General features: G+C 32.6%; 3 protein-coding genes and 2 non-coding genes across 5 annotated transcripts; 1 reads left to right on the top strand and 4 right to left on the bottom strand.

Annotated features, from left to right (window-relative positions):
- Positions 1–1,465: 1,465 nt before the first annotated feature.
- On the bottom strand, positions 1,466–8,491 carry LOC130635529 (zinc finger protein ZPR1-like). Its single transcript, XM_057444883.1, has 14 exons — positions 8,280–8,491; positions 7,189–7,306; positions 6,712–6,873; positions 6,500–6,590; positions 6,356–6,426; positions 5,755–6,016; positions 5,186–5,211; positions 4,750–4,816; positions 4,266–4,349; positions 4,076–4,152; positions 3,269–3,379; positions 2,710–2,793; positions 2,378–2,443; positions 1,466–1,615 (listed from the first exon to the last, which is right to left on the bottom strand). Exons 2-14 carry the CDS (start codon positions 7,294–7,296, stop codon positions 1,502–1,504), a joined length of 1,323 nt encoding a protein of 440 aa, XP_057300866.1. The 5' UTR covers positions 7,297–7,306; positions 8,280–8,491; the 3' UTR covers positions 1,466–1,501.
- A 633-nt stretch (positions 8,492–9,124) lies between these two features.
- On the top strand, positions 9,125–9,235 carry Trnal-caa (transfer RNA leucine (anticodon CAA)). The gene is made up of 2 exons: positions 9,125–9,162; positions 9,190–9,235. It is a non-coding gene; the product is annotated as a tRNA-Leu (tRNA).
- Positions 9,236–10,011: 776 nt separating this feature from the next.
- Positions 10,012–10,083, bottom strand: Trnad-guc (transfer RNA aspartic acid (anticodon GUC)). The gene has a single exon. It is a non-coding gene; the product is annotated as a tRNA-Asp (tRNA).
- Positions 10,084–13,784: 3,701 nt separating this feature from the next.
- On the bottom strand, positions 13,785–22,041 carry LOC130635527 (uncharacterized). The gene is made up of 8 exons (XM_057444881.1): positions 21,894–22,041; positions 21,250–21,640; positions 20,788–20,907; positions 20,032–20,076; positions 18,747–18,842; positions 18,582–18,671; positions 17,491–17,647; positions 13,785–14,980 (listed from the first exon to the last, which is right to left on the bottom strand). The coding sequence occupies exons 1-8, from the start codon at positions 21,941–21,943 to the stop codon at positions 14,004–14,006; spliced, it is 1,926 nt and encodes a 641-aa protein (XP_057300864.1). The 5' UTR covers positions 21,944–22,041; the 3' UTR covers positions 13,785–14,003.
- A 461-nt stretch (positions 22,042–22,502) lies between these two features.
- LOC130635528 (uncharacterized) lies at positions 22,503–26,838 on the bottom strand. Its single transcript, XM_057444882.1, has 4 exons — positions 25,668–26,838; positions 25,272–25,473; positions 24,982–25,051; positions 22,503–24,450 (listed from the first exon to the last, which is right to left on the bottom strand). The coding sequence occupies exons 1-4, from the start codon at positions 25,736–25,738 to the stop codon at positions 23,261–23,263; spliced, it is 1,533 nt and encodes a 510-aa protein (XP_057300865.1). The 5' UTR covers positions 25,739–26,838; the 3' UTR covers positions 22,503–23,260.
- Positions 26,839–27,155: the final 317 nt, after the last annotated feature.

The following is a 27,155-nucleotide window of genomic DNA, read 5'->3' as shown; positions in this document are numbered from 1 at the left end:
TAATAGTAAATGAAATAAATACTTTGAAAATAAACCATTTACATACTAAACTTACCCAAATAAATAATGACTAAACAATTTTTGGGGACGTTTTTTTAAGTAGGTAAACAATGTTTAATAAATAAAGTGTATAACATTTAGGAGTAAGAAACTTTTGCGAATGGCAAAACTGCAAAAAATACCAGTCATTACCAGAAAGTAAAAAAAAATGAGCACGTTTCTAAAACCTATCCAACACAATAAAAATGTTGAGTACTTCGTACTAGTAATAACAAGCGTAACTTCATAACCGAAGCTAAATATCATTACAAGTACCATATAGTTTTGTTCTTATGTATAAATTAAATTAATTTATCCCTTAATTACAATAAGATAAATGTCATTCTACGTTTGATAATTGATGTTTATAAACTACATTTCGAACACCTCTAACACGACACCATTTTTAATACGTGGTCACAACTGCTTAAATTAAAAATCTGTCCCGTAGAAAAAAAGATGAAGGCCAGCGATGGTCCATTGTTCAGCCTTTAGCTAATTATTACCCCAATCATTTGAACTTCTGGTGTAATATTTTAAGTATACTTGCAACATGGTTGGCGCACATTGTTAATTTTTGGTTGCTCTGTTTCTTGAAGGAGTTCCGTATATTCACCATCTCATAACAGTTTTATTTCTAAACGTACCCAACAACAGATTTTAAACAAACAAGGAATACTAATCTGCATGAAACTTCTCAGTATTACCTTTAAGTTCATTCATGCCTTGTCTCATCTGCGAAAAAGAAAAATTCTCTAATGATAATTTATTTTAAGCTCTTCTGGAAAACAGCAATCTGAGACAAGCAGTTCTGTTTACTTCTTTGTAATCATTCTTATCTCAATGAATACAGCTTTATATAAATTTCATGCATAGAAACCACGCATTTCGTTTTACAAATTACGCGTTGAAATTCTTCAGCTTCTTTTTTCATCTAATATCGTCTCAGGACTAAGGTTGTTAATACGAGCATTACAATCTCCATCTGAGTTTTAGCGAAAAGGCCCATGTCCGATAATTTGCGAAGATACAAAGCCACAAGAGCATAGTTAAGTATGAGAAAAGATTAATATTAGGGTATAAATCATTTCTAGTAATTTTCCAGATTTGCAGACATATTTTTGCGAAAAAATTAAAATTTGCGTAAATTAAATTTCGCGAAAATTAATTAACTTAAGGTGTCATCTACACCTCAATATTGTGCGTACCACCACTAACCATAAGCAAGAAAATGTAAGCAACGAATTTTTTTTTTCGCAGAAGCCGAACACTTCGCTTCACAATTAACTGAAAAAAGAGGTGAACATCAAAGGTTGTCAACCTCCATAGTCACATCTAAATTCAGAAATATTAACATTCTTTACCATTTTTATCCCAAACCCGGTATTTTGTTAGGCAAGGAAAGGTTATTTATAAAAAGAAAAAGTTATAAAAAGAAATACATTTATTTTTAGAATGTGTGTCATATATAATTTTCAGTGCGCATGTCGGAAATGCCAAATTCTGCATTTTGTTCTTCTGTTCTTTCGTATTTTTCGATTGTTAGATTTGGATCGGCATCAGGCGCCCATGTGTTCTAAAATACCAAAATTCGGAACATAACACAATATGGGGGAGAACGTGTTTGTGGCAAAAATATAAAAAAAAACATTGCACCATTTGCATTGATGAAAATTTGAATATATAAGGAGGGCACCTTTTTTGCCACAAACATACTAAATTGATTAATTTATTTTCGTATTTATTTTTCTTGGGTTATATTCGTTGTGCCGTTACAGAGCACACTAGTTCCAGTCTTAACGTTTATAACAACTCCTACCCTTCTTACAAGTTGATTAAGAGCAGTAAAAAGTTGAAAAGAAACCCCGCCCGCCCGCCCGCCCGCCCGCCCTTTAAAAGGTTTCTTTAAAAATCAAAACGTAACTGCCTTACTTGAACTTAGAATTATGCAGTTTCTATATGGTTTCTTTTCGGAAAATAGATAATTGCAACCAATCTTATTTGGTTACGAGGGGTTAGAGTTTAGAAGAAAAACGGTTGAGCAAAGCGAATTAAAAAAATGTTAGCTAAGATAAACAGTTTTTTTACACCAAAGGTTTCTCTGTATTTGTTTAGAAGTTAAAAAAATACAAATAAATAAAAATTACGAATTAAATGAATATATTTTTTCTCAATTAGCTCAGACGGAAGCAATCTTTCTAAAAGTGCTGTCGTCATCAGAAATGATTAATCAATTACCTTACTTATGATCAAATCCACGTGTTAATAATTCGCGCAATATAAAATTACATAGCGTAAAGTATGCAGCAACACAAAACAAAAATCACGTGCAGCCTACCTGTAAATAAGAATTGCCAACTGGATCATCAAGTATCACGGTAAGAAATAAATCGCCACTTATTGCCTAACAAAAATAAGTGAGTCAATAAAATAAAATAAATAAAAAAAATAAATAAATAAAATTCACAGATTTAACTTATTTTTAGCTTTAAATCGCAAAAAAGCAGTATTAGGTTTTAACAGTCAAACAGCGAACTTTCATAACAATTAAATAAATTTGAGTCCTCAATAAAAATAATTTATTACGTTGAATTGTGCTCTTTGAGTCCTTCTCCGCGAAAATACTTTTTGCTAATATTTATAAACTTTTAATAACTAAGCATAACATACCTTATCTAACTTGTTAATTGTATTTTTAATTTGATTATTTTCAGGCGCGCTATCACCCATTGCAAATGGAAATATTTGTCCAAGCTAAACGTGAAAATTAATAAATTATGAACCCTTATGCTACTCAGTGTTCACTGCAGAAGTCTTGGGTGGGGAGGCTCAGCCATGCTTTCATGTGACAGGTTCACGCAGTTGTGCATACCACATAAACGTCGGTTTACATTATTAAGATAAAAATTGATAAAAATCAATCGTACGACTTTATTGGAAAACATGTTGCACAATAATTACTGACTCTAATGGCAAGCGACCTTAAAGAAATAGTTTTTTAATGTTTGACTGGTAATTAGGCAACAGTTGCACAAAAACCGAACTAGAGTTAAACTGAAACAAAAACAGCTCGACCGAACAACAAACAAATAAACAAACTAACACTTCAATTTTTTTCTTATTTATAAACAAACCGGGCTTATTAATATTTTTGTTTTATTTTATTCTTCGTTGCAGCTGCTTTTCTACCATGTTTAACGTAAACAACAATAACAATAAAAGCGATTACCTGTTCTTTCATGTTTACAAAAAGACCTTCTAAGGTCGTAAATTTTCCACCCATACTCGAATGATTTATGTCAATATCTAGCTCTGGTATTCGGATAGTGCAGGTTTGTGACTAAAGAAAAAATTTGATGAAAATTACGCCAGAAGAAGACTAATGTATGTAACAAACTGGCAAACTTTCAGACTGCTTTCAATTTCACGAAAAACGCTCGCGGAATGAAAATAACTAAATTTATTGGACCGGGGAAGAAGTTTAAAATGAAGACAAAAAAGAACATCTTAAATCATCTTAAATATCATACTGACCCCCAATTATAACTGAAAACAACCTAGCTAGCTAGTTATTTTCTTTTAAATTCAATGTTAGTATTATTTCTTGTACGTTAACCTTCTGGATGGTTTGCTTTTTACTCAATGTTATTTCAAACGTGCAAGGATGGTGGGCATCACCAATGGGATATCTTACTTAAGCCGCTTTATAGCCTCTTCAACTAAGTTTCTCCGAAAAAATGTTTTATGATATGAAAAAAAAAAGATATTCGATTGGTTCCTAGAAACACAAATTTTCCGCAAAACAACACAGCAGAAAAAAGAAAAGTGAAGTCTTTTTTGACACGTATTTTCTTCCCTTAAAATTGTAATGTGCATGTGCCCAAAAAGAATGTTTGTTACGCGGATAATTCCGGAAGGTGGAAAATGGCCTTTAAAATGTCAAAGAAAAATGAAAAACTTATTAAAATGTCAAAAAAAAGGTAAAATCAAAAGGAACTTATCATGCGACAGTGAAATTCAACGAAAACTAACTTACTGCCAACACATCTCTTGAAAGATCTGTAGTCTCTGTCATTTTAAATGTAATTTTAGAACCTAAGGGTTCGGTAGCACCTACAAGAGAAATATCAATTGCAATGTTGAATTTTTTAACAGTTAAGTAAACATTAGGAATCAAATAAAGGGTATCAGATATCGTAATAAAGATTAAAACACTGAGTACTAACCTCCAGATTTAATTTCATTGCTTTTTTGGCCACACACATCACAGCTACTTGCCATTATTATTACCTCTTTAAAGTACGGAATTTCTGATTGGAAATATGTTAAAGATTTTGCATACTTAAATTAAAGATAATAATTAATAAAGGCCACACCGAGACTTGTGACCTTGGACAACTTAAAAACAAGGTAAACACTTGCCAATGTTTAAACATGCAAGCTTGGATTGCAAGTTTGTAGCTATGAACAAATTAAAAATCAAGCCAAATAATGCCACCACTAAGTTTATTACAGTGTTAACAACTGTTTTACTTTCACATTGCACTTTATAGGTATGCTTTACAGGAAAAAGGATGATTTGCCTGTAGGGAGGATTTGCCTGTGGTGGTTAGGATTTGTTGGTGGTGAGGAACATACACATAAAATTACGTTTTGGCTTCATTTTACGCAAGTGTTTGTGTGTTTTATTTTTAAAAAATAAAAAGATACGTAATACTTTCATTTTCGTCATTGTTGGTGACTGACAAGCTGAGCAATTTGTAGGAAACTCCAATACCTACATTGATTAATAATAACGAGTTAAATTTAAATTATATTTATAATACAAAACCAACAACAATAAGAAAAACAAAAAATACATGGAAAGTGGCTCCTTAAATTTCTCATCCAAAAATAAACATCATTTCATTAGTAAATCCAAGGAGGTCTCAACAGTAGTTTCACTACTCACCTTTATCTTAGAAAACTTGGACAAAAAAAGTTATACTGTACACACCTATTAAAAATAACAATTAATTTCTTTGGAGGTTTATTAGGGATAAAGTATTTTTATCAACATTGTCAACATTGACAAAATTTCAGTATTTCCTGGTATAAATATATGGTCCTACATATTATAAACCAATATAAAATAATTACATCATACCTCGTCTTTTATTTTGGTATCGCTCTCTAAAACAAAATGATAAAAATAAAAAAATACAATACACAAAATATAGAGATCTAAGTGACTATGTAATAAACCTCACAAAACGAGCCTTTTTCACAATTTCACATTGACATTTTTTGACGTGGTAACTGAAATTCTTGATTCAAGTTGGCAAACTTTTGTCAATATTTAAGTTGTTAGTCGATGGTAATTTGGATTTAAAAACGTTTTAATCTTGTTTTCTGTTTGAATTGAACTGTTGTTTGTGTGCTAAAAATTCAACAGTTGCTTGTGTGCTAATTTCAACTGTGGCTTTTGTGGGAAATCATGGAATTGAAAAAAAAGTTCTGATACACAGTCGCCGACGTAAATACACATTTGCCAAGGAGAAGCAAGCTAGTGACATTTCATGATAGCAATTTTTTTGATTTAAAAGAAACTGAATTTAAAAGGCTGTATAGGCATCAAATGTTCTGGTAATTTACTGAGTGAGTGTGGAAAATAACAGGAGATGATAATCACGAGAATGCTTCACTCTATCTCTTTTTTTTTGTAAAGTACTTTACCTTCTTCATTCTTGTTTTCCTTCTCTTTTTGTTCAGGTTCTTCTTCTATTGCTTGAAGCCCAAGTTTCTCATCTTGCTCCTTTGTTCGCTCGAAATATTCTATGAGTAAATTAGGATCCTGCAGTGGTGCACATGGATTTTCTATAAAACTATTTCCTGATGTGTCTTCAAGTATGAATGTGAAAGGAAATTCTCCAGTTTTATACTTTTCAAGTTTCTCAATAATTTTGTCAATCTTTTCAGCAACATCTGGATGCATTATCTAGAGTACAATTGAAATATAATATTAAATGGACTTCAGTAGGCAGCCTGTGGCTCAGTAGTTTCATCAGTACAAACGCAGAGGTTAGGGATTACAGTTATAAAATTTTTTGACAGTGGCAATAGTATGAAAGAAAAACCTTCTTTTTACTGGAAGTGATTGCATTGCAAATTCTCAAACAGTTGGATTTATTTTTTAATCAGTCCTTTGGAAAGTTTCGTTTTCGTGCGTGGTTAAATGTTTTTTTTTTTTTTTTTTTTTTTTTGGGGGGGGGGCATAAAAACAGGCTGCATACTTGACCAGTAAAATATAAAAAAATTGAATAAAAATAAAACCAACTTTTCTAACTGGTTGATCCTGTTGCAAGCCTGTAACAGCTGTATCTAATATTCCTTCAAGTGTAGTTAAAACTAAAAAAAATTATAAAAATTAATATTGCAAATTAGCATGTTTTTCAGTTTTCATGACACTTTAGTACATTACCTCCTTTTGTCTCAAATGCTGATGCTACAAAGTCCAACTCAACAATTTTAAATAGTGCTGATCCCTGCTTGACAATTTGTCTGTTCATAATCTGAAATGAATAATTTACAAAGGTATAATGTATAACATTGTAATAGTTTTTAAAAAAAATTAAATCAGGTTATAAATACAATCTCAAGCATTCGTGAAAACAGAAAACAAAAAGAACATACTGATTTATCATTCACTTTTAAGGTAAATCTAACTCCTTTTTCCTGGATGACAGAACCTGGTTTGACTTCATTATCTCTAAAATGGCAGTGTGGACATTCAAATGACATGATAATAATTTCTTTGAAGTATGGAATCTTGGTTAAAAGTAAACGTGTAGTTCCCTGAGAAAAAAAGAAAAAGAAAATTATGATAAGAACTAGTTGTCAACTCGTGGACCCGTCCTTTATGTAATGTATCACATTTCATGCTTTTGTAACAGACAGACAAACACACAGACGACAGCTATTATTATAGCGATAGTGACACTTCTTCATTCTATTGTTTAAAAAAAAGTTGTTTTAAAAATAGCAAGTCTTAATCATGTCACAGACAAGAGAATTAAAGAAATGTAAAACGGTCGAAACGTTAAGGTCCAAAACTCTTTAATTAGTACCTGTTAAAATATAAAAAAGTAAAAGTAAAATTACTAGACTTACACTTTCATGACACTGCATACATAGACTTTCCATTTCAGTTATTTCAGGATCATCGTCATCAGCATTTATGTCACGAAACAATGGTTTATTTGGTGCTGTTTCAGTCATGTTTATCAACCTAAAAACGTAATACAGTGTACTCATTAATGCTAAAGTGAATTATATTTTTACTGATAAGGACGGCAATGGTCAAAATACATTTCACAAAATAAATTGCTAATTCTTACTCACAAATATGAAAAACAATCATTTTATTGAAACAGGTCTGGCTGATTAGGCCTGGTTTCTGATACCAAATGTAACAAAGAGGGAACATCAAAAAAATTAACATGGTAGTAATATCATAATTTTGTTTTGCATCATCAAGTACATATAACCTTTTTTTGCTAAAATTGGATCCTAACGAGTTAAACTATTTAATAAAAAATTATATAATAAAATATCTGTCCTGTTTTTTTAACCTACTAGAATATAAGTGCATTCTTCCAGTTGAAATGTCATGAGGTAACAATCTGGGTTAATGAAAAACAGACTTTTCATGGATAAACTCTCATAGCTTAATTAAACAAGAAACTAATTTAAGGGTAACCCGAGGTATAAAATGATGTTGCTCTTATATTATAGAGCTTAACAAGTCTTAACTTAAAAGCTCTTTTCGTTCTCAAGATATTCACATTTAAAGAATTTCAGATTTAATTATGCTGCATGAATTATGATGTCATATTTCAGTAATAGCAAATTTAGACATTTTCTTTCATCAATAATTTTAGACCTGTTAAGGAGTGTGCATGCAAACTTTATCAATACATAGATATTATAAAGGTTAATTGATTAACATAATTTTTATTGCCAAAATCGCACTTGTTTGCTCCTCCCAGGCCTCTTAATTTTTGCTAACGAAACTCATAACTAATCATTTTATACCTCGGGTTTCCTTTAGGGATACAAATTTTCGCGGATTTTGCAGATTTAAAGTCAATTCGCCTAAGAAGAAGGCATTGGTCATATTACTATACTTAGAAACAGTTTCATTACAGGCTAGATCCCGTCTTAGGAAAGTGTTCTCTAAACCCTTCCCAGTTGTTCCTTACAGGTTGCTTTTTAATCTTCGTGGAGGTTGTCTGCCAGGTTTCGTTTTTTCTGGTGTTGTATATGTAGCATCTTATGTAGCATCCTATGCATCTTATATTGTTAAAACCTTGGAATATTCCATCTTACAAGCAAAAGAATCTCTGGTAACCAACATTCAGCGATTAACAATCATCTATTGTTGGCATCACACCAGGCTAGCTTTGATAATTTCACAGATTTGAAGTCAGATTTTATGTCAGATGCCACTAATTTTATTCTGGAGACAAACCCATACATTATCAGGGTTCCCACAACATTTTAAAACTCACAATCGAGGAGAATAGATGAGAAATTTAGTAAAATTTGAGGACAATTTCGAGAATCAGCAAGGAGAATTGAGGAGATTATTCTTACTTTTACAACAAAATCAAAAAGCTCTATGTATATTATACTTTATACAAAATCTACTAATTCTAAACTTTCGATGATTAGAAAAATCTTTATCAAAAACGGAAAAAAATAGCAGGGAATGCTTATTTTATAACTGATCTTTTTTCTTGTTCAATTGATTCAATTTGAACTTGTACTCGTCAATTTTAACCTGCTTATTCCCTTTTTTCTGGTCTAAGATTTTCTTCAAGCGTTCAAGCGTGAGAACCACGTTTGATGTCAGATGAACTGACCACTATCCATATTCGGGCGACGAAGCCCAAAACTAGCACTTTATTAAATTCAAAGTTCTACAGCAAGATAATTAATTTCTTCTTAAATTAAGTAAAATGATCAAATATATAATAAAACAATCATTAATAATTTTTAAAAAAAGTGTCTTGAATAATAATGACAAATCGAGGTAACATGTTATGTCAGGATGGCCGAGCGGTCTAAGGCGCCAGACTCAAGATCAAACATCTTTCCTGAAAAGGAGAATTCTGGTCCACGAATGTGGGCGTGGGTTCGAATCCCACTTCTGACATGATTTTTTCATACTTTCGAGAAATTAAATATGAAACGGAAACAGTAAGGACGGATATACACTTGAAATTTTAATTTTGAGACTGTCTGAAAATTTCATTTCAGAAATATATGGTGTGAAATTTTTACAGGCTTTTCAAAACAAGAAAATTCTGCAAATTGATTTGTAGAATTTTCAACATTTCGAAAGACAGTTGCGCGTTTTTTTGACGTTTTAAAGATTTTTGTGGATTTTTTTGAGATAAAGCTGAATGATAGTCAGACGCGCGCACGAATGAAATTCTCCAGCAGCTACATCTCAAATTACCAGGGCATATCCTTTCAAACACTTCCTAAATAAAGATTTGCTAGTTTGTTCACCTTTACTAAACCTTAAATGAGTCTTCGTTCATACGAAGATATGTTTTATATTCTTGTGCGTCTTCCATTCTTAATTCATTTAACCATGTATGGTATACACTAACTGCTCTCTTTGCAGCCATGAAAATAGACCGCTTGCGTCATTCCAATTTTCTTCAAAAAAAAAGAAGCGGCCATTGACATGAAAACAACCTTCTTCTTTCGATTTATGATTTAAATATGCTGAAATACTTTACTAATTTTGAAATAGTAAAAAAGTATTTCGAAACACTCTTGAAACACTAGTTGCAGACATAATAAAAATTTCAAATGTATTTCGCGCTTTAAAGCGAAAATTTATTTCGTCAAAAAATCTATATACATTATACTAGCTTTTAGAAGAGGTCATAGAGGAAAATACATTTCAATGCAAAACGCCTCCCCGGCGGGGAATCGAACCCCGGTCTCCCGCGTGACAGGCGGGGATACTTACCACTATACTACCGAGGATATCAAGGGCAGTCATAATTTAAAAAATTATTGTTACTTGAGAGCCACTACTTATTTTAATACACTTTCTATAAGAGACAACATTGTTGTAATTACTGATGCACACTGAAAGAAAAGACAAGTTTCTCGAGTAAATACACGCTTGAAAATTTGGTCTTCTTTTTTGAAATCATATTTTATGTTAGTGTACAGAATTAACTTTTTTTATGTGCTGTTCACTATTCTTGTTTCTCTAAACCACAGACCCTTAACAGCTGTTCAAGTGACGATTTTGTCTATTATGCAAATAGGAGATTTTTCTGCGTCACCCGTCAAGTTGTTTACAGCTGCACAACTTTTCATTAAAATGCTATAAGAACTTGCCAGATTGAATTTGTAAAGTTTTCAATCACAATGGAGTTTAACTACTACTGAAAAATGACAAAGAAAACTCATAAGAAACGGATATTTCTATTTGTAAGTATTTCAAAAAAATCTAGCGAACAGCGTTGCGTCGTGGGAATGTGTTTTCAGAAGAAAAGGACAATGTAAATCCAGAACAAGAAGCCCTGGGGGCTCTAAGAATTTCCGTTCGCTACCAAAACATTTGATGACAACCTGCTTATTCGTTGTGTTATCGTGCCAAACATTCGAAGAGGTTTGGTGCATGAAGCTCTGAAGATAAAGCACACAAGTGACATTATATCTTACAACAAACGCAAACAAAACGTGCTAACAAAAAATACAGCCATTCATGGTTGAAAGTCTTGCGATTGAAACGTTTATGGTCTTAAACGGCATTTAGTTGACAAGAAATCAAAATTTTGATGTGACAATTATGTTCACCATTATGTTCAGCATACTTTTTTTGTTAACTTTGCCAATTTTTGTTGAAAATGAAGCAGCTTTAATTTTTGGACCAATTTTGGCCTAAAATGGCATTTAAAGGTGGCAAAAAATTAAAATTTTAATGTTACCATCATGTTCAGCATACTTTATTTGTTAACTGTGCCAGATTTTGTCGAAAATTAAGTAGTATTAATTTTTGGACCAATTTTGGCCTAAAATGACATTTAAGGTGGCAAAAAATTAAAATTCTAATGTCACCATCATGTTCAGCATACTTTATTTGTTAACTGTGTCAAATTTTGTCGAAAATGAAGTGGTTTTAATTTTTGGACCAATTTTGGCCTAAAATGACATTTAAGGTGGCAAAAAATTAAAATTCTAATGTCACCATCATGTTCAGCATACTTTATTTGTTAACTGTGCCAAATTTTGTCGAAAACAAATACCAATTTGGCCTGAAACGTCATTTAGATGACTTCCCAGTACTTAGGGAGCTTGGGTACGAAGTTTAAATCTGTGACGTTGCAATTGACTATTTGGGACAGGGTTAGTTAGATCCTCCTCTCAGAGAAACGTGAAATCCCAGGGTCGATTTTTTCTCAAAAAATGCTCCGAAAGAAAAAACGACGGTTTTAAAGAATTTCCTACGCCTTCGGGCGCGGAAATTCAATAAAGCTTTCGGAGACAAGTGATTTCATTGAACAGACAAATGAGGATACCTTATCCTCCGTCTCAAACTAGTTGCGATGTGGCAAAAATTAAATCCGCTATTAGACGGAAAGCGGATAACTCGACTGATACAAGCCAGTAAATCCTAGCTTTAGAACTCAGTGAAAATATATGAAAGTGTTGATGTTTTAACTTGCCATCAATGGAGACGATGCGCAAAAATATCCGTGCAAACCGCCAAGAAAGAGATTTGCCTCCACTTCCTTTAATCATGCAGCAATACCAGTGCTTTCTCCTAATTTTTAAGAAACAGAGAATGGAGAGCATCATCAATCGTTATGATAAGCTATGCGACGAAATTCGTAACAACTTCAATGGGGGATGCATATGACCTTCTGGAGTATTTTTAAAAACAGATACATTGGCAGATTCAGGCACAATGCACCTCGTCGACCGCTTATATTTAGCATCGATCTTTGTAACATGTTCCATAGAACTGAAGAATTGCCAAGAACAAACAAACAATAGCGTTGAGGGATGGCACCGAAACTTCCCATGGAGATTTAACATCTTGTCACCAGAATTTCTGGAAATTCTGGGGTGTATTACAAAAGAAGGAGGCTATTGTTCGTGTTTTCATACTTCAACATCCTGGAGGACGCGCTGTTTCCGACGTTCTTCGATAAGTCGGGAACGAAGTTTCTTTCCGGATTCTGCACTACAATGTAACCCGACTTTTCGGGTTATGCGCATGCGCATGAGAATAGTATAGATGCACGTGTTATATCCTCGGCCAAGCCTCGGTCTTTGCTTGCGCGGAAAGCATCGCAAACTTTAACTGTCATTAATATTAATTGATGCAATTTTCGTTTTATGTACCTCACTAGCACAAATAATCAAGAAAATGTTGGCGTGAAGAAGAACAGACGAACATCGACAACTGTAAAGTGACCATCTTCACGGTTTTCTTTCTTGGAAAATACGCACAAAGGATGCAATCCACATTTGGCCGTGGATACTGAGAAAGTTTTTAATCCAGTTGCTGGTCACAAGCCGATTGATGTCAAGTGCAAAGGTGATGAATATGAAATACGTTTTTTAAAATATGTCATGTGATGTACCACTCTTACCAACCAATTAACCACCAACCAACCAATATAACAAGTTACTCCAATACTATTGTTTTTTCTGTTCTAATTTATTGTTAGGAAGATATGAAAAGAAATCCCGCTCAACCTCGACGAAGACAATAACGTCAGAATTTTACATATCGTAGATGACTACCCCAATCGTCGTAACATGGAATACCTACGCAGTATTGCTCATAACTTGGCTTTATAATACTTTGTACATTGTATTTAGTTTAGCATTTATACTAATTTTTAATTACGTTTGTTACTTTGTATCGTTTTTAAGCGAATTTTATTAAAATATTTTATAGCAGGAGAAGGCTGGGAATGGCTAAAAATATAAGAAAACTATAAGAACAATCCAGGGCTGAACACGTAACAAAAATTATTTTCCTGATTCTTTTAAAAAAAAGTACAAGTCATTGTCTTCACGGGAAAATAGACAAAAAAACAAATCATATATACCCCTTCGTTCTTCGCGTAATAGGAAAAGGAAAGAAACACGGGAACCAGGCTCTTTCTCCTTATTTACCAGGAATTGATGTAATTATTGCAGTTTGTATATATACTTATCTGTGGAGTATGATGTTTGGTACATCAAGTGCGTTTGTGGAGATCAAAATTTGATAACACACGTAATATTGCTACATGTCGGCGGGAGCCTTGGCGTCAAAAAACCGTATTAAGCCACAAGTAACTGGGTGACCCGTCGTTGAACGCCTTGTGGAGCGATTTATACGAATTATATATTGTCCCTTTTAGGTGGATTACTTTAGTACAGGTATGCAGTATGTTGAAAATCGAGTAAAACGCACACAACATTAGAGTGTTTCGAGTGTCATATAATTTTCAGAATATAACTTTACTGCAACTTTGGCTAAATAAAAACAAAGTTTACAACCCGTTGTTAGCCGTCATAGCAATAGCAATCAGTAAATTTAAATATTATTTTAATTTGCGGAATAAGTTTCCGTGCACGTTCAAAAGTTTATGGTGAAACGGGGCTGAGCGCTTAGCACAGATAAACCATGCCGCACATACATATATAGGCGTAATACACTTTTCAAAAAAAACTTTATCGCAACTTCGGTTTATTAAATAAAACACAGAAAACTGTACATTATAAAAATTAATTATTAATTCTCAAAAAATCAATAAAACAAAAAGAAAATCTCGTTAAATTCACTGAAAGCAGTGACAAAACACACAGCTTTTTGGCGCGTGTTATGGAGTGCCCAAATCACACTTGCCTAACAAGGTTTGTTCCAAGCGACTATAAAAAACTTTAAAATTTTAAAAGAGATCCATATCTTGTAGATCTCCACCATAGTGTTTAATTTTCTTCTCATCGATGACTGTCGAAATACGCATATCAGGAATGGATGCTTCGTCTGTTTGAAAATTAGATTCTACATGATTCGTCTTCCTCTTTTTCCCTTTACGAGGCGTACTTTTATTTCTTCCGCCACGAAATTTGACGCTCTTTGACTCCGGAAATATCCATGGTATCTCTCTACGTTGATTGTAGTGGTTCGGTAAAATATTGGTATCAATCGGTAACCATGGTGACACAGGCTCGAGAATTATATCTTTCTTTTTATTTACCAAGTCTTTATACTTAGAAGAAAGAGATGCAAAGCCGTTTAACTTTTCGCGAAACAAGAAAAATGAATTCTTTCCTGGAGCATGTTCCATCAAAAAATTACCAAGAGTGTTTAAGTTCGTTAAAACTGACAATAAATGTTTAAGATGATTGAAAAAGAACTGTGGGTTGTACGGACAACCTGGTCCACATAAAACGTCACGAGAATATACATCTACGCGCAAGATGCAATCATTTCTCACATCAATGCGCGGACACAACACACAATCCGTGTTAGCTATCATACTACCCCACCAAGCTCTGCATAAATCAAGCAAAGCAAACTGTTCAAATCCAATAGATGGCTGATATTCGATTTTAGGATTTACTTGGTAACTTTGTTTTGATTTGCTGTCGTAGCAGTCAACATTGGTTTCTATTAAAATTTTTGTATCACCACACTGCAACAAGTTGATACAGGAATCGCCATCGTCTGCCGGTTTATTTGAACAGCCTTCAACTGGTTCGTCCTGCACTAAAGTCACGTTTTCATTGATGGTTTTTGATGAAGCGCCGAATTGAGTTTGAACTTGCTGTTTATAGAACATGTAATTAATATCTCTTGTGCTGATATGCCGACTAGGAAGAGGATCGCATAGTTTTATGACTTTCCGTGCATTCGAAACCTCTACAAGATAGAAACATTAAAAAGTGACGCCATACTTATATTGTTTGACTATCCTGAAGCTAACTAAAAGTGAGGAGAAGCCACTCAAATTCAAGCCTTAACGATTCGATTTTTCGAATTCGACTAATTGGATCGTGTATCATGTAAAAAACGTATGCTTTCGGCATGCTTAGACTTGTCCAACTCGATTTTTAAAAAGTTGGACTAGTTTAACTTTTTCGATTAATCGAAAGATTTTAACCAATCAAAATGCTTAAAATCTGTACATAAAACACGCGTTCAGAAATGTGAGTTTCTATATGAAAAAAAAAGATTACTAGAGGACATTTAAAAACATGTCTTCAAAAAAAAAAGGATAAAAAAAGAATTTAACGAGATTTTTAACAGTAAATGGATGCTGGAAAAAGCACTCTGGATCTATTAGCAGAAGACATCCGAAGAAAATTAAAATAATTTTCGTTTAAGAACATATCACACACTCCTAAATTAGATCTTCGCTGCAGTCATTTTTTCGTCCACATTTGACGTTTCCAAAGTTTTCTTAAATTTCTAGTAGCTGGAATAATAACTGCAAACGCAGCGAGTTTCACTTCGTCTTCGCTTTCGGAAGATATTTTAACGAAACAAAAAGATCGGAAATCTGTTCTCGTGTATCACCTCTGTCAAGTTTTGATTTTATTTTAATGCTTAATATAATTTTGACAAATCGAATTCGATTAATTGAATCGTGTATCATTACCTTAAAACAGATGTTATTACAAAAAATTGGGATGAAAGGGGGTGGTCTCGCATTGTCAGAGATAAAAAATCTGCCGAATAAGCGCCCTTTTCTAGGAGACGCGTTCTCTCCTTCCCTTCGATGATCTTTTTAATAAACGCGCTCTTTAAAAACACTCTTTTCGAAACATATCGCAAAATGTTGATAACACCAAGGGCGCATGTTGAAAAACTTTTAAGTAATATGCGAATAAGAATCTCGTTTTCGAAAATCAAATTGGCGGAAATTTGAGGTTCTTAAAATGTCTTACCGAGTGTCTGTAGACAAATTTATATTTGGCGAGTTTTCTAATAACTTATCAGTAACAAAAATTCGGGGAAAAGTGACTAAATTTTGACTAGGTGACTATTTGCCGACTAAAGTTTTTGCCGAATTTTTTTTTACCGACAAGGTACTTAAGCTTGGTTTCAACTGTTGTTCTCCAACTGTTGCAGAAATAGAAAAAGAATTTTATCTCTACAACATTCGTTGTAATGCAACATCTCTTGTTTCGTTTTTGTTGTAGAACATATGTTTCCATTAAAGTTGCAACGGTGACTGTTGTGCAAGAAAATTTAGATTATTGGAAACCATGCTTAAGGTTACTGTAAAGGAAAAAACTCACTTGATGAGTAGTCTCAGAAAAACCCTTATAATTTATCAATACTTTTATATTTTTTTTAATTTTTTTTTGTTTCTGAATGTTTTATGAAAGACTATTTTGATGGTGTTATTTTCGTGAGATGTTAATTTTCCAAAAAGAAAATATAATGAATTAAACACACACCATTTTTTTTTCACCGTACCTTTTAAAACGGCTTCTTTTTCCGAACGCGTGGTCGCAGACTTCTCGTTTTTGCACTATTACATTCAGCATAAATTAAATTCAAAAAGGTTCCCGGGTTTTTTTTGTAACAACGTCGTTATGAAATTATTTGTAATTATATATAATCATTCAAAAAAATGCATATTTTTTTCTTTCTATCGTCATAATTCGCTAATCAGTAATTTATACAAAAAAATCCGGGAACCTTTTGTGCATAATTTATTCAGCTTTCCATTACCGAAAATTTCAATGAGCCAATAGGAAGCTTTCGGAAAAAGAGACCACAAACGTAAAGGCATGTATGCAAAAATTTACTAACGAGATATTTGTTTTTAAAGATTTTCGTAGGTGTTATGAAAAAGTGTGAACTAAGTATGCAGAAAGATGATGGAAGTGTGAACTTTTTCTTTATGCTGAATATGCGTGCACGCGTTCAGAATTATTAACAGACAGAAGTCAGGGTTACAAGAGAAAGCTTATATGCATACTCCTTAACTTTGATTTTTTTTAATGATTTTTTATACGACAACATTTAAATATATATATCGATGGTGAAAGTAAACTATCTAAAAAATATTATTATGCTTTTATTTATACGGTAGTCTCATATCAGGCATAACGTTTACAAAAAATATGCTCAACTCATTGTGCACATAATTTCTCGAAGGTGTGAAGAATATAACACCTCTAATAAGGCTTTTTCCAGAAAAAAGGGATGTTCCAAATATTTTCATGGAATATAAAATATGTCATTCGAAAGAGAATTTTTTTTTCTATATGTCATGAATTTTTTACAAAAACCCTAAAAAAAATTTGTTTCCTTTACAGTAACCTTAAGGCAGATCTAAATTTCAAGCAGATATAGACGGAAAAATAAAAAAAATATCGCTTTTGTAGAAGTAAAAGAGAATATACTGGCTTTCATACCTTGTGTTAGTTCTTTAACTTGAAAAGGTATCAGCCACTCACGCGTCGTATCAATAAAACTTTCCATGATCGCCAAAAGAGCAGAACCAGTCATATAAACAGCCGCGTCCTCTACGAAACAAAATTCTTCGATTTTTTCGTCTGATATGTGTACTTGCTGAAAACGATATAAAAAAATCATCCAGGCAAAAGGTAAGAAAAAACAGAATACAGAAAAAACCTAAATAAAAGGTAGCTAGCTAGCTTTCATTTCTACTGTGCACATTTAATTGTGCACAATTCTATGTTCTTGTAGTTTTACAATTTATTGTAGAGATGTAACGACGACGTACAATAAATTGTGGCTTTAAAGCTCACGATTTTTTTATAAATCAAATCAATTTGGCTCTATTTAAAAATATTTTAATTAATACCATTTTTGTTCTCTGTGCATTTGACCATTATCAAAACAAATGTGTGAACTTTTATCCTTAACTGCACAGAATTGACACCAGTTCCTACAATTGACTGGATGATATATTGTAACAATTCACCTCTTCAAAGTTCAAGTTGTTCGCTTATTTTCTGTATTAAAAAAAGGAAGCAAACAGAGTGGATTTAATATGGCTTTAACCTATTAATATTTCTAGTTTTCTGAAGATATAAATAGTCTAATGGGATGAAAATGTAGTATATTATTGCCAGTAACCTACTTAAAACATATGTGAAGGAAATGTAACTTTTTTCAAAATATTTCACAGAAAAATTATTTTACTTTTCTTCAGAGCCTTCTTAATTCATAACACTTTACTTCCTTTTTTAATTCTCAATATGATTTTTGCAACAAAAGAAAGATTTCTTTAAACAATGGTTAGCTGAAACTGTAAACTAGTGTATTACCCTTAAAGTTCTTCCGCTGTTTCGCTGCATTCACAATACCAGAACAACTTTAAGTTAATTTAAATGATATCTATCAACAATCCCGCATGGTCTAGTGGTTAGGATTTCTGGTTTTCACCCAGGCGGCCCGGGTTCGATTCCCGGTGCGGGAGCATTTTTTATAAGTTACGTAATTTTTTTTATGTAATCAATCGAAGCAATTAGAACTTTACCTTTTTTATACTTTCTTTTTCGATATATGTATTCATTGTTGGTATAATTGGTGTACCCAATTTTGGTAGATTAAGCAGCGGTCGTTTGGTCTGCAACAGTTAAATATTTTATTAAGACCTGCGACTCACATGCAAAACACAAATGCAGCACGAAAGTTTAAATACCTGTGGGCGCACATTTCGAACAAAGCTAAATGTCGCTTTTGTTTCTTTTAACAAATTGACGTCAAAGTTAACAGTTTGTAGCAGCGAATATGAAGCCTAAAGTAAAGCATGAGCAAAGTGAGCGAAAAAAAATAAATATGACTGGTTGCTTTGAACTTACATTGCAGACTTGAAAAAAACTTTCACCACACAGCAAAACTAACAAAAAATAATTTATGCACAAAATCAAACACCGTACAACCGAAATTTTAAAATGTTGCACCGTGGCGCATAGCTCTTTTTCTTGTTGCACTATTTTAATTAACCAATCAAAAGCGAAGAATTTTATAGAGAGTATAAAGACACAAATAAAAAATAGACAACTGCGATTATAAGAGAAACACGAGCTAATATTTTTAAACATATTTTGTACCAAAATTCCAAATGTGTTTTTATCTAAGAAGTTTGTGAAAAATATTATACCTATTTTTATGCTTCGCTTTTTTTATGCAACAGAATTGCAAAAAGCATCATGCGATACTACGTTTTATAAAATGTATATCCATAAACCTGCTCTAACAGGTTTATCATAATAACCCTACAATTCTCCCTCTTTATAAAGATTTATAAAAATATTGTTGTATGCATTTGCATGTGCATGAAAATATCGCACCATAACCCGAGAGCTTAATTCGCGCATACTAATTTTCGCGAATCGGCGTAAAGTGTCAAAATTACGCGCAAAACGTTTTGTGCGAAAATTAATACGCGCAAAAAATATACTTTTTGTCTCAACCATCAATTTTTTTTATGTTTAAAAAAAAATAAAAAAAGAGGATAATTCTACAGTTTATTTGTGAGAAAATTTAAAAAATAAGACACGAAATACGTTCACGTTGTTATTGCGCGAAATAGATTTTTTTCGTTGCGCGAAAATTAATACAATAAATTAGTTTCAAGAGGTTTGTAAGTAACTAAAATTTTAGTCCTAATGGAAACATATAACATGCACTTTTTTAAAAAAGCAACCATTAAGCAAGATTAACCTGCAAATATTCTAAGGAAACCTAAGTATAAACGATAGACATAATAAAAGTTGGAAAAATATTTAGCTTTTGCTTGTTGACTAATATTTCATATCAACTCCACAGTTAGCTTGTTGCACTTCTAACATTCAATCGTTGACAACCATTGAATATTTTTTCAAACTTTCATAACATCTCAGAAGTTGTTTAAAAACGTCACAGTGAGGTTATATGATAATGTGGACAGTTAAAATATAAATAGGGAACAAAAGCTCATGTACCTCGTGATTCTCTAATTCTTTCGTAATTAACGATTGAATGTTATCCTAAATATAAATTGCATTAAAATAGTTAGAAATTGGGAAAAAGTATTATCAATGTCTTTATACTGTTTGTATACCACCATTACATCTGAACAAACATATCAATAACAAACCATTTTTACAGCTAATTTACCATTCGTGGCACTGTTTATAAAACAAATTCCCTAAACTTTCGACTTTAGGGAACGAATTTTTCATGTATACGTTATATAATTCGACAAAAATGTTGATATAGTAACCTTAAATAAGTCATTTTTATCGACAATTTTTTATCCTCCATACAAAAGTTCACTCCAAATCATCCACTTCATTTGAGTTGTTTTTGACAGGATTTAGCATTTGCCGAAATATTTCAGCAAACAAAGTTGCTAGGTTGTGTGTTTGGTTATTATTATATATCAACAAAGAGCATATTGCTGAAAAAGTACCGTTACAATTTTCATTTTATATGACTAAAAGTTAGGGAAGAGGTGTGGACATTTTTTACAAAGAAATAAAAATGGGTGAGAGTCCTTAGTAGGTCATATTAGAGGGCAAAAATCATAAAAACTTAATGGAATGGTACAGTTAAATGCTAAAAAGAGGCGCAGCTACCGATCCGCATTAATCTATTTGTTTCCTAGACTGGTTATAAGGTGGTAAACCCAACCAGATTGTAAGGCAAAAAAATTAAAACAAATATATGAAAAAATTAATATGAAATAAAACACATACCAAAATCTCCTTTTTAACTACAGGCTTGACATAAATGTACTCATTCAGGCTTATTTGAGAAGCATGGTGAAGAAACTTCTGATACTCGTTTTGTTCTAACTGTATGCGACCAATCAAATCCTAAAACGGTATTTATGGTAAACTGACTGCTAATCAGTCATTACAGTGAAGTGTTTCGCAATATGCAACAGGCTTTTGCGCACAAAATTTGATAGTAAACTAACAAGGATGTTCAAACTCAGCACATTGTAATTCCCTTTTTATCTTATTTTTGTAACATATATACATCAGTCATATGCAAAGTTTGTCAGATAGATTTATTCAATAGAAAAACATCAACACTCATGATAGGGCTATAAAACGTCAATTAATTTGAGAAAATAAGTTTAAAAATGGTAAAGCTGATGGACCTAAATTTTTCCCAAACAAAAATTTTTGAAAAAGAAGAAGTACAATATTTACCTTGAATTTGACCTGATTTTCATGTCGCAATGCTACCTTCTTTCCTTCACTTGTATTCTTCATATACCAATGGTAGAACACACGGTCAGCATTTGAAATTTTTGAGCTTGGCATTTGTGATAATATATGGTAGGTTGTTGCATTCTTAAAATGTACTTGCTCTTTGCTAACTGTTTCAAAAATATCACTCCTTCTAGAGTTTTGAATCTTAAAATCTTCCGAGTCTCTATCGTTGTTCTTATTTGTCACATCTTCATCTTCTTCTTTTTCATCTACAGCCGATTTTGATGTAAACAAAAGAAAATAATCTCTATATGATAACGTTTTAGCATGTCTGTTAAAGCTTTCCTCTGTTATAAGATGAGGCTTCGGCACATAGCATGTTTGGTCCCTAAATTTGGAGTGGATATTAATGCAGAAGCATGCAGGTTTTAAGAAAAAATATCTAAAATCCTTGCCAACAGCAGGTAGTCAAGAAAAATGCTAAATGTCAGAATTATTAACTTTTACCCTCACCCTATGGAAACATTGTACAGAAGTACTGCTCTGTGCTTTATTGGGATTTTAGTAAAGATTGTAGGTTTAATTTGTCAATGAAAATAGTTTTAACTCTCAGCGTTTTTTTGAATTAATCAAGATCTTACCAGTCAATTTTTTTCATTCGACAAGTACCATCTTCTTCTTTTTCCTCCATATTTTTTCGTTTTTAGTAGTTTTACTATGTCAAAGGCAGCTATTGTATTATTATAAAACTAGCTTTATCAACGTCATCAACCCGTCCATTCCAAAACGGATTCAGGGACCCAGGTTTGGAAAACTTACCTAAATTGGTCCCGGGTAGTCCCTAGTTACCCACACAGGAGATGACATCAGTTATTTCCACCCGTTTCCAAGTTATTTAGCCTTGAATTTAAAAATGCAATGGCTTCACTAATCTTAATATAATTTCCTTTGACGTCAATATTGCTCTAACGTCAAAGTTTGCTAATTTACAGAACAAATTTATAGGCGCTGTTTTATAGATTTTATTAAAGAAATTTTATCCACTTTGCAAAAGTCACAGACAGAAGCTCCGTATTATTATATAGATAGAGGTATACAATGAAGACATGGTCTATTACTGTCAAAAAACCTAAATAATAGAATTATAAACAATTGACACATTATTTTATATTAGTACTATTACCAATGTAAGGGTTTTCAGCTCCTCCTTTCAGCTCTTACAGGTAAATCTGAATTAAAAAAAAGCTGGCTCATTATGTGTGATATTCCCACTTCAAATAAAAACATACGTTCTATGCAGTTATTGTTATTTTGTAATTAATATTTTCTTTATGCTTTATTGCAGTTCATACTAATTATTCAAATTGTAATCATTAGGGTTGACATCCAATCGTGTTGAAACCAACATTGTTTTTATCCTCAGAAATGTTTTAATTAGCCTTTGAGTTTTACAAGTTTCTATAAGCATAACAGTCATAAGCATATTCTGGCTCAGATGGGGAAAGTTTTTATGCATGTGCTAAGCATATTACTCAGTGAATCCTTCTGTTGTATGATGTCATGGGTATTTTTTTAAATGCAGTCTTGAAAAGCTTTATTAAACACCAATACAATTTCTGAACGTTAGCATAGTCTAATTCTGACTGTGTTTTCACATAAGCATATTTCAGCCTTGATTACAAATTTCACTTGCTTATAAAAAAATACTCTACTAACCTTACTAATTTTACCATAATTTTCCACTTTAGATTTATCACACAACAAAGAATTTGTTAAAAATATGACTTCTTAGGAGGAGAATTTTTAAAGAAAACAAATACACAGATTACAGATGCTTTCCCACAACATTGTATTGTATTACTTCATAATTTTCACTTCTTGATTTCAACATGCATAAAAAATAATTTTTTGAGGATACAGTAGTGGCTTGTGGTGCAAATGAAAAAAAAACAGTTTTTTAATGTTTAAAAAAGTTACAGTTAACATTTTTTAAAAATGAATAAAAGTCCTAAGAATGCAACTGGACTATATGTTTGTTGTGGGTCAAATCATTAAGCAAGCTCCTACCATTCCATGTATTGAGGAGGTAAAACCACCAACGTACATCTTCTAACTCTCTTTTAGTCAACACAACTTTGTGATGAAGCTGCTCTACACTATATGCTCTCCTAACCAATTGTTCAAGAAATGGCCTACCATGAATAACAGCCTGGCAACAGTAATATAGAGAACCAATTAAAGATAACAATGCCCTTTTACTACCAAAGCCTTTTGTCAACCATTCATCCAACAGTAGCCTGATTTTTTCTAATTTATCAACAGGAACACGGATTTCCATAACATCTGTATCAATGATCAATCCAAGATACTGAATTTGCGTAGAAGGTCCCTCTGTCTTTAAGTGTTCTATATTTACACCCAAATCCTCGCAAATTTCAAAACAAGCTGTTAACCCATCTTGGCACACCGATTCCTTTTTAGGTCCGCAAATAAAAAAATCGTCTAAAGAATGTTGCATGTCCCTTACTGATCCACATGTCATAAAAATCCATTCCAACACATTGGAAAATCTTGTAAATATTCTTGGTGCACTTCTGGCACCAAAAGGTAAAGCTAAATCAACATAATAAAAACCATTCCATTTAAAAACTAACAAATTCCTTTCATTTTCTTTGATAGGCAACAACCTGTATGCTCTTTGAAGATCAAACTTTGCCATTAAACATCCTTGGTTGAATTTTAAAATTTTCCTAATAGCAGCTGATAATCCAACATATGAGACAGTATAGTTTTCAAAAGACACTCCATCATTAACACTTCCACCAACTGGGAAGGACAGATCAGTTATCATTCTCCATTTTCCTAAAGATTTTGGAATTACTCCAAACCTGTTTATGTGCGCATTGTCAAAGGGAGGATCAATGTATGGACCACTGATTGTCCTAAATTCTAATTCATTTTTTAAATAGTCATCAATTATGCTAGAATGTGAATAAGCTGATGCTAGGTTTTTCTTGGCAGATATAAGTTTCAGAGGATTACAATTTAATGAAAACCCATTAGATATTCCATCTAAAACCCAAGATACATCTTGCAGAGGGCAATTCTTCAAATAATATTTCCACCTTTCTAGCTTTAATGGAGTTACATCTTTGGGAATTGGCATAGTATTGGGATCCTTCACACTGTTGTAAAATTCTAAGAAAAATAAATTTTAGAATCTACAATAAAGCACCTGATTCGAAAAGAGACTTTTTCAATTCACAGTAACCCTAAATTCAACTTTTAATAACATATAAATTTTGATTTCCTGGTTTCATATTAAACCAGATAAATAAACCAGATAAGAAACCGAAAATAATCTTAAAAATGCTCTAATAAGTGTAGCAATATCATACTACGCATATGTTTTTTTTGCATAAACTAATCCACTCCTAAAAAATTGGTTCTTTGCTGTAGCGACAAAACTGTAACTACAAAAAACTCACTGTCTTCAAAAACTTTACCCAGAAGAATATAGTGTTAGTATAGGAAATACTTTTCTTTTAAACATTACAAGTTCATCTGATAGTTTTAAATATGTTGTTTCTAAATAGTGATTTTTTTGCAAATCACAGCTAACATACAAAAGACAGCCACAAGGTTTCAGGCTTTAAAGTGACTTTGGCCGAAAATGTCAAAGCAATGAATAACCACAGCATCAAAAAAGGAGACCAAGAATTGTCAAACCTGACGTAGTATGCATATCCAATTTCTTGATTCTTCTTGTTTCTTTTCTTTTCCTTTGATCAATCCATGTCTGCATTAATAAGAAATAAATTGTAATACCTTTCACAAAATATAAAATGATACTAATAAGAAAGCATTTATTTACTGTGGGAAATTTTAATGGATATTAAATAAATAACAATTCAGAACTCACTGAGAAGTTTTAACTAAATTATTAACCAACATGGTATAACAAAAAAAAATCACTAAATAATTATTTGAGGATACTGCTACTAAGCAAAATCTGCTACCTTTATCTTCTTCGAACATTTGATATTGTGCTTAACCATAACTGTTGCAATAATATTTTTATTCCTTTCACACGAATAATTTGTCAAACCATTTTTAAAAAATGGCTCTAGTATATCATCCAATGCAGTTGTAGCTCTTCCAGAAACGTATTTTCTTGTAAGCCGTGTTAATTTTGTTGTTAAAAGCGCTCTTGTAATCATTCTGTAACAAGACAAGAAGTATCTACCATATATATATAATGTCAGAAGTAGACAAAAGTCTAGAAAAACAGACATGGACATAATCAAAAGTATATATAGTGTATTATATGTAAAGAAATTACCATGTGAAAAAACATATAGAAAATGTTTTATAATAGTTGCTTTTTCAAATTGATACACTCATAATGAACTTGCCTGTGGGATAGTATTGGTTTCCAACTCGTAACTATCAATGTCCCAAATTGCAGTTGCAACATCATCAACATTGTAAAGTTTTTTGTCTCATAAGGGATTTAAACCAGCACTGCAGCAGAACGTTGCATCATAGTGCAACAAGCTAACCAACTTGGCTATCTTTTCAATGCGAAACCTTTTTTTATCATTTGCAATTGTTTGAGTAAAATAATTTCAATCTTTGTAGCATAACTTTTGTTATCGCAACACAGTTAACTTCAAGAAAGGTTACAAAATACGTTTTTGACAAAGGTAAGGGTTGGGTTTAAGGGAATTTTCCTCCCCCTGTAAATTTATGTGTGAAGTAAAACCCACGTAAATTCTTTTTCATAAAAAATAGGTCATTGGAAAGCTAGAAAGTACTTTTGGTTGCATTTTCTCTCTGTGGCGCAAAAGTTTCCGTAAATGTATTACAAGCTTCCAAAGGTATTATTAGGCAGGTATTAACATTACTTTTGTTTTGCAAAAGGTATTACTGAACATAAGGTCTAAGTCATTGACTGGGTGCATTAGAGTCCTAAACATAGACAAAGCTTGCCTACCCAAATGCATTGTTCACGGACATTGAAGCACGGACCCTGCGTAGCTCAAAATGAGCATTAAATACTCTAGGACTCCTCGTCTAAGCCATGGCCCCTTCTAGAAATAATGGACAGGGTATATCCCTTGATATTTGTGAGGCTAGCCATGCAAAATATGCACATCTGTTTATATATCTATCCTCTGCCCACCCATAACTGTTTATTCCATCTTATGATGTGGCTTTTCTATCGTGCTTGTTGGGAAAATGGATACTCTGCCCACACACTTACCCGAATGTATGAGCAACTCAGTGTATTTGAGTAACAAGAAATTGTCCACAAGAAGAAAAGAAGTTGCTTTTTTTACTTCTGGAATTTACATTAAATAATTCTAGCCAGGTGTGAAAAATAGAAAGCAAAAGTTCGAAGCATTCTAAAATGACGTTCTATGCATTTGGAAATAAGCCTTAACAACAAAGACAAAGTTATAAAGCCTGTAATAAAAGCTAGCTAAACCAAAAGTTACAACTTCCCTTCCTTTATTAGCGAAAAGAACGAAAGTGATGGGAAGGCTTTCGCAATTCAAAGAATCGCATCCAACTCGACGGCACCCCATTCTCGTTTCTAGTCCAAAAGGCGAATGAAGGGTCATAGAAATAAAAAGAGTCCTGGAAACTAGAGTTTTTGCGCACCGATTAATTTTGTGTCCGGTTACACGACAATTATTTTTCATGGTGGATGCCATTCCAGGTGTGCTCCCGTCGTCATGCTGTTAGAAAGGATACCTGTCTCGTTTTTCTACTACTTGTTTTAAGAAAAAACCGCTAGCTCTTACACCATCATAAGTACTTGTCCCATATCAAAATTACTACAACCGATGCATACCCAAAGTATACCTATATACATTCAGAACACACGGGCACGTTTT

Source organism: Hydractinia symbiolongicarpus, chromosome 3 (genome assembly GCF_029227915.1).
Source record: "Hydractinia symbiolongicarpus strain clone_291-10 chromosome 3, HSymV2.1, whole genome shotgun sequence".
Classification (NCBI taxonomy): Eukaryota; Metazoa; Cnidaria; class Hydrozoa; order Anthoathecata; family Hydractiniidae; genus Hydractinia; species Hydractinia symbiolongicarpus.
The sequence above is the reverse complement of the archived record's forward strand: the minus strand, read 5'-3'. Positions and strand labels throughout refer to the sequence as shown.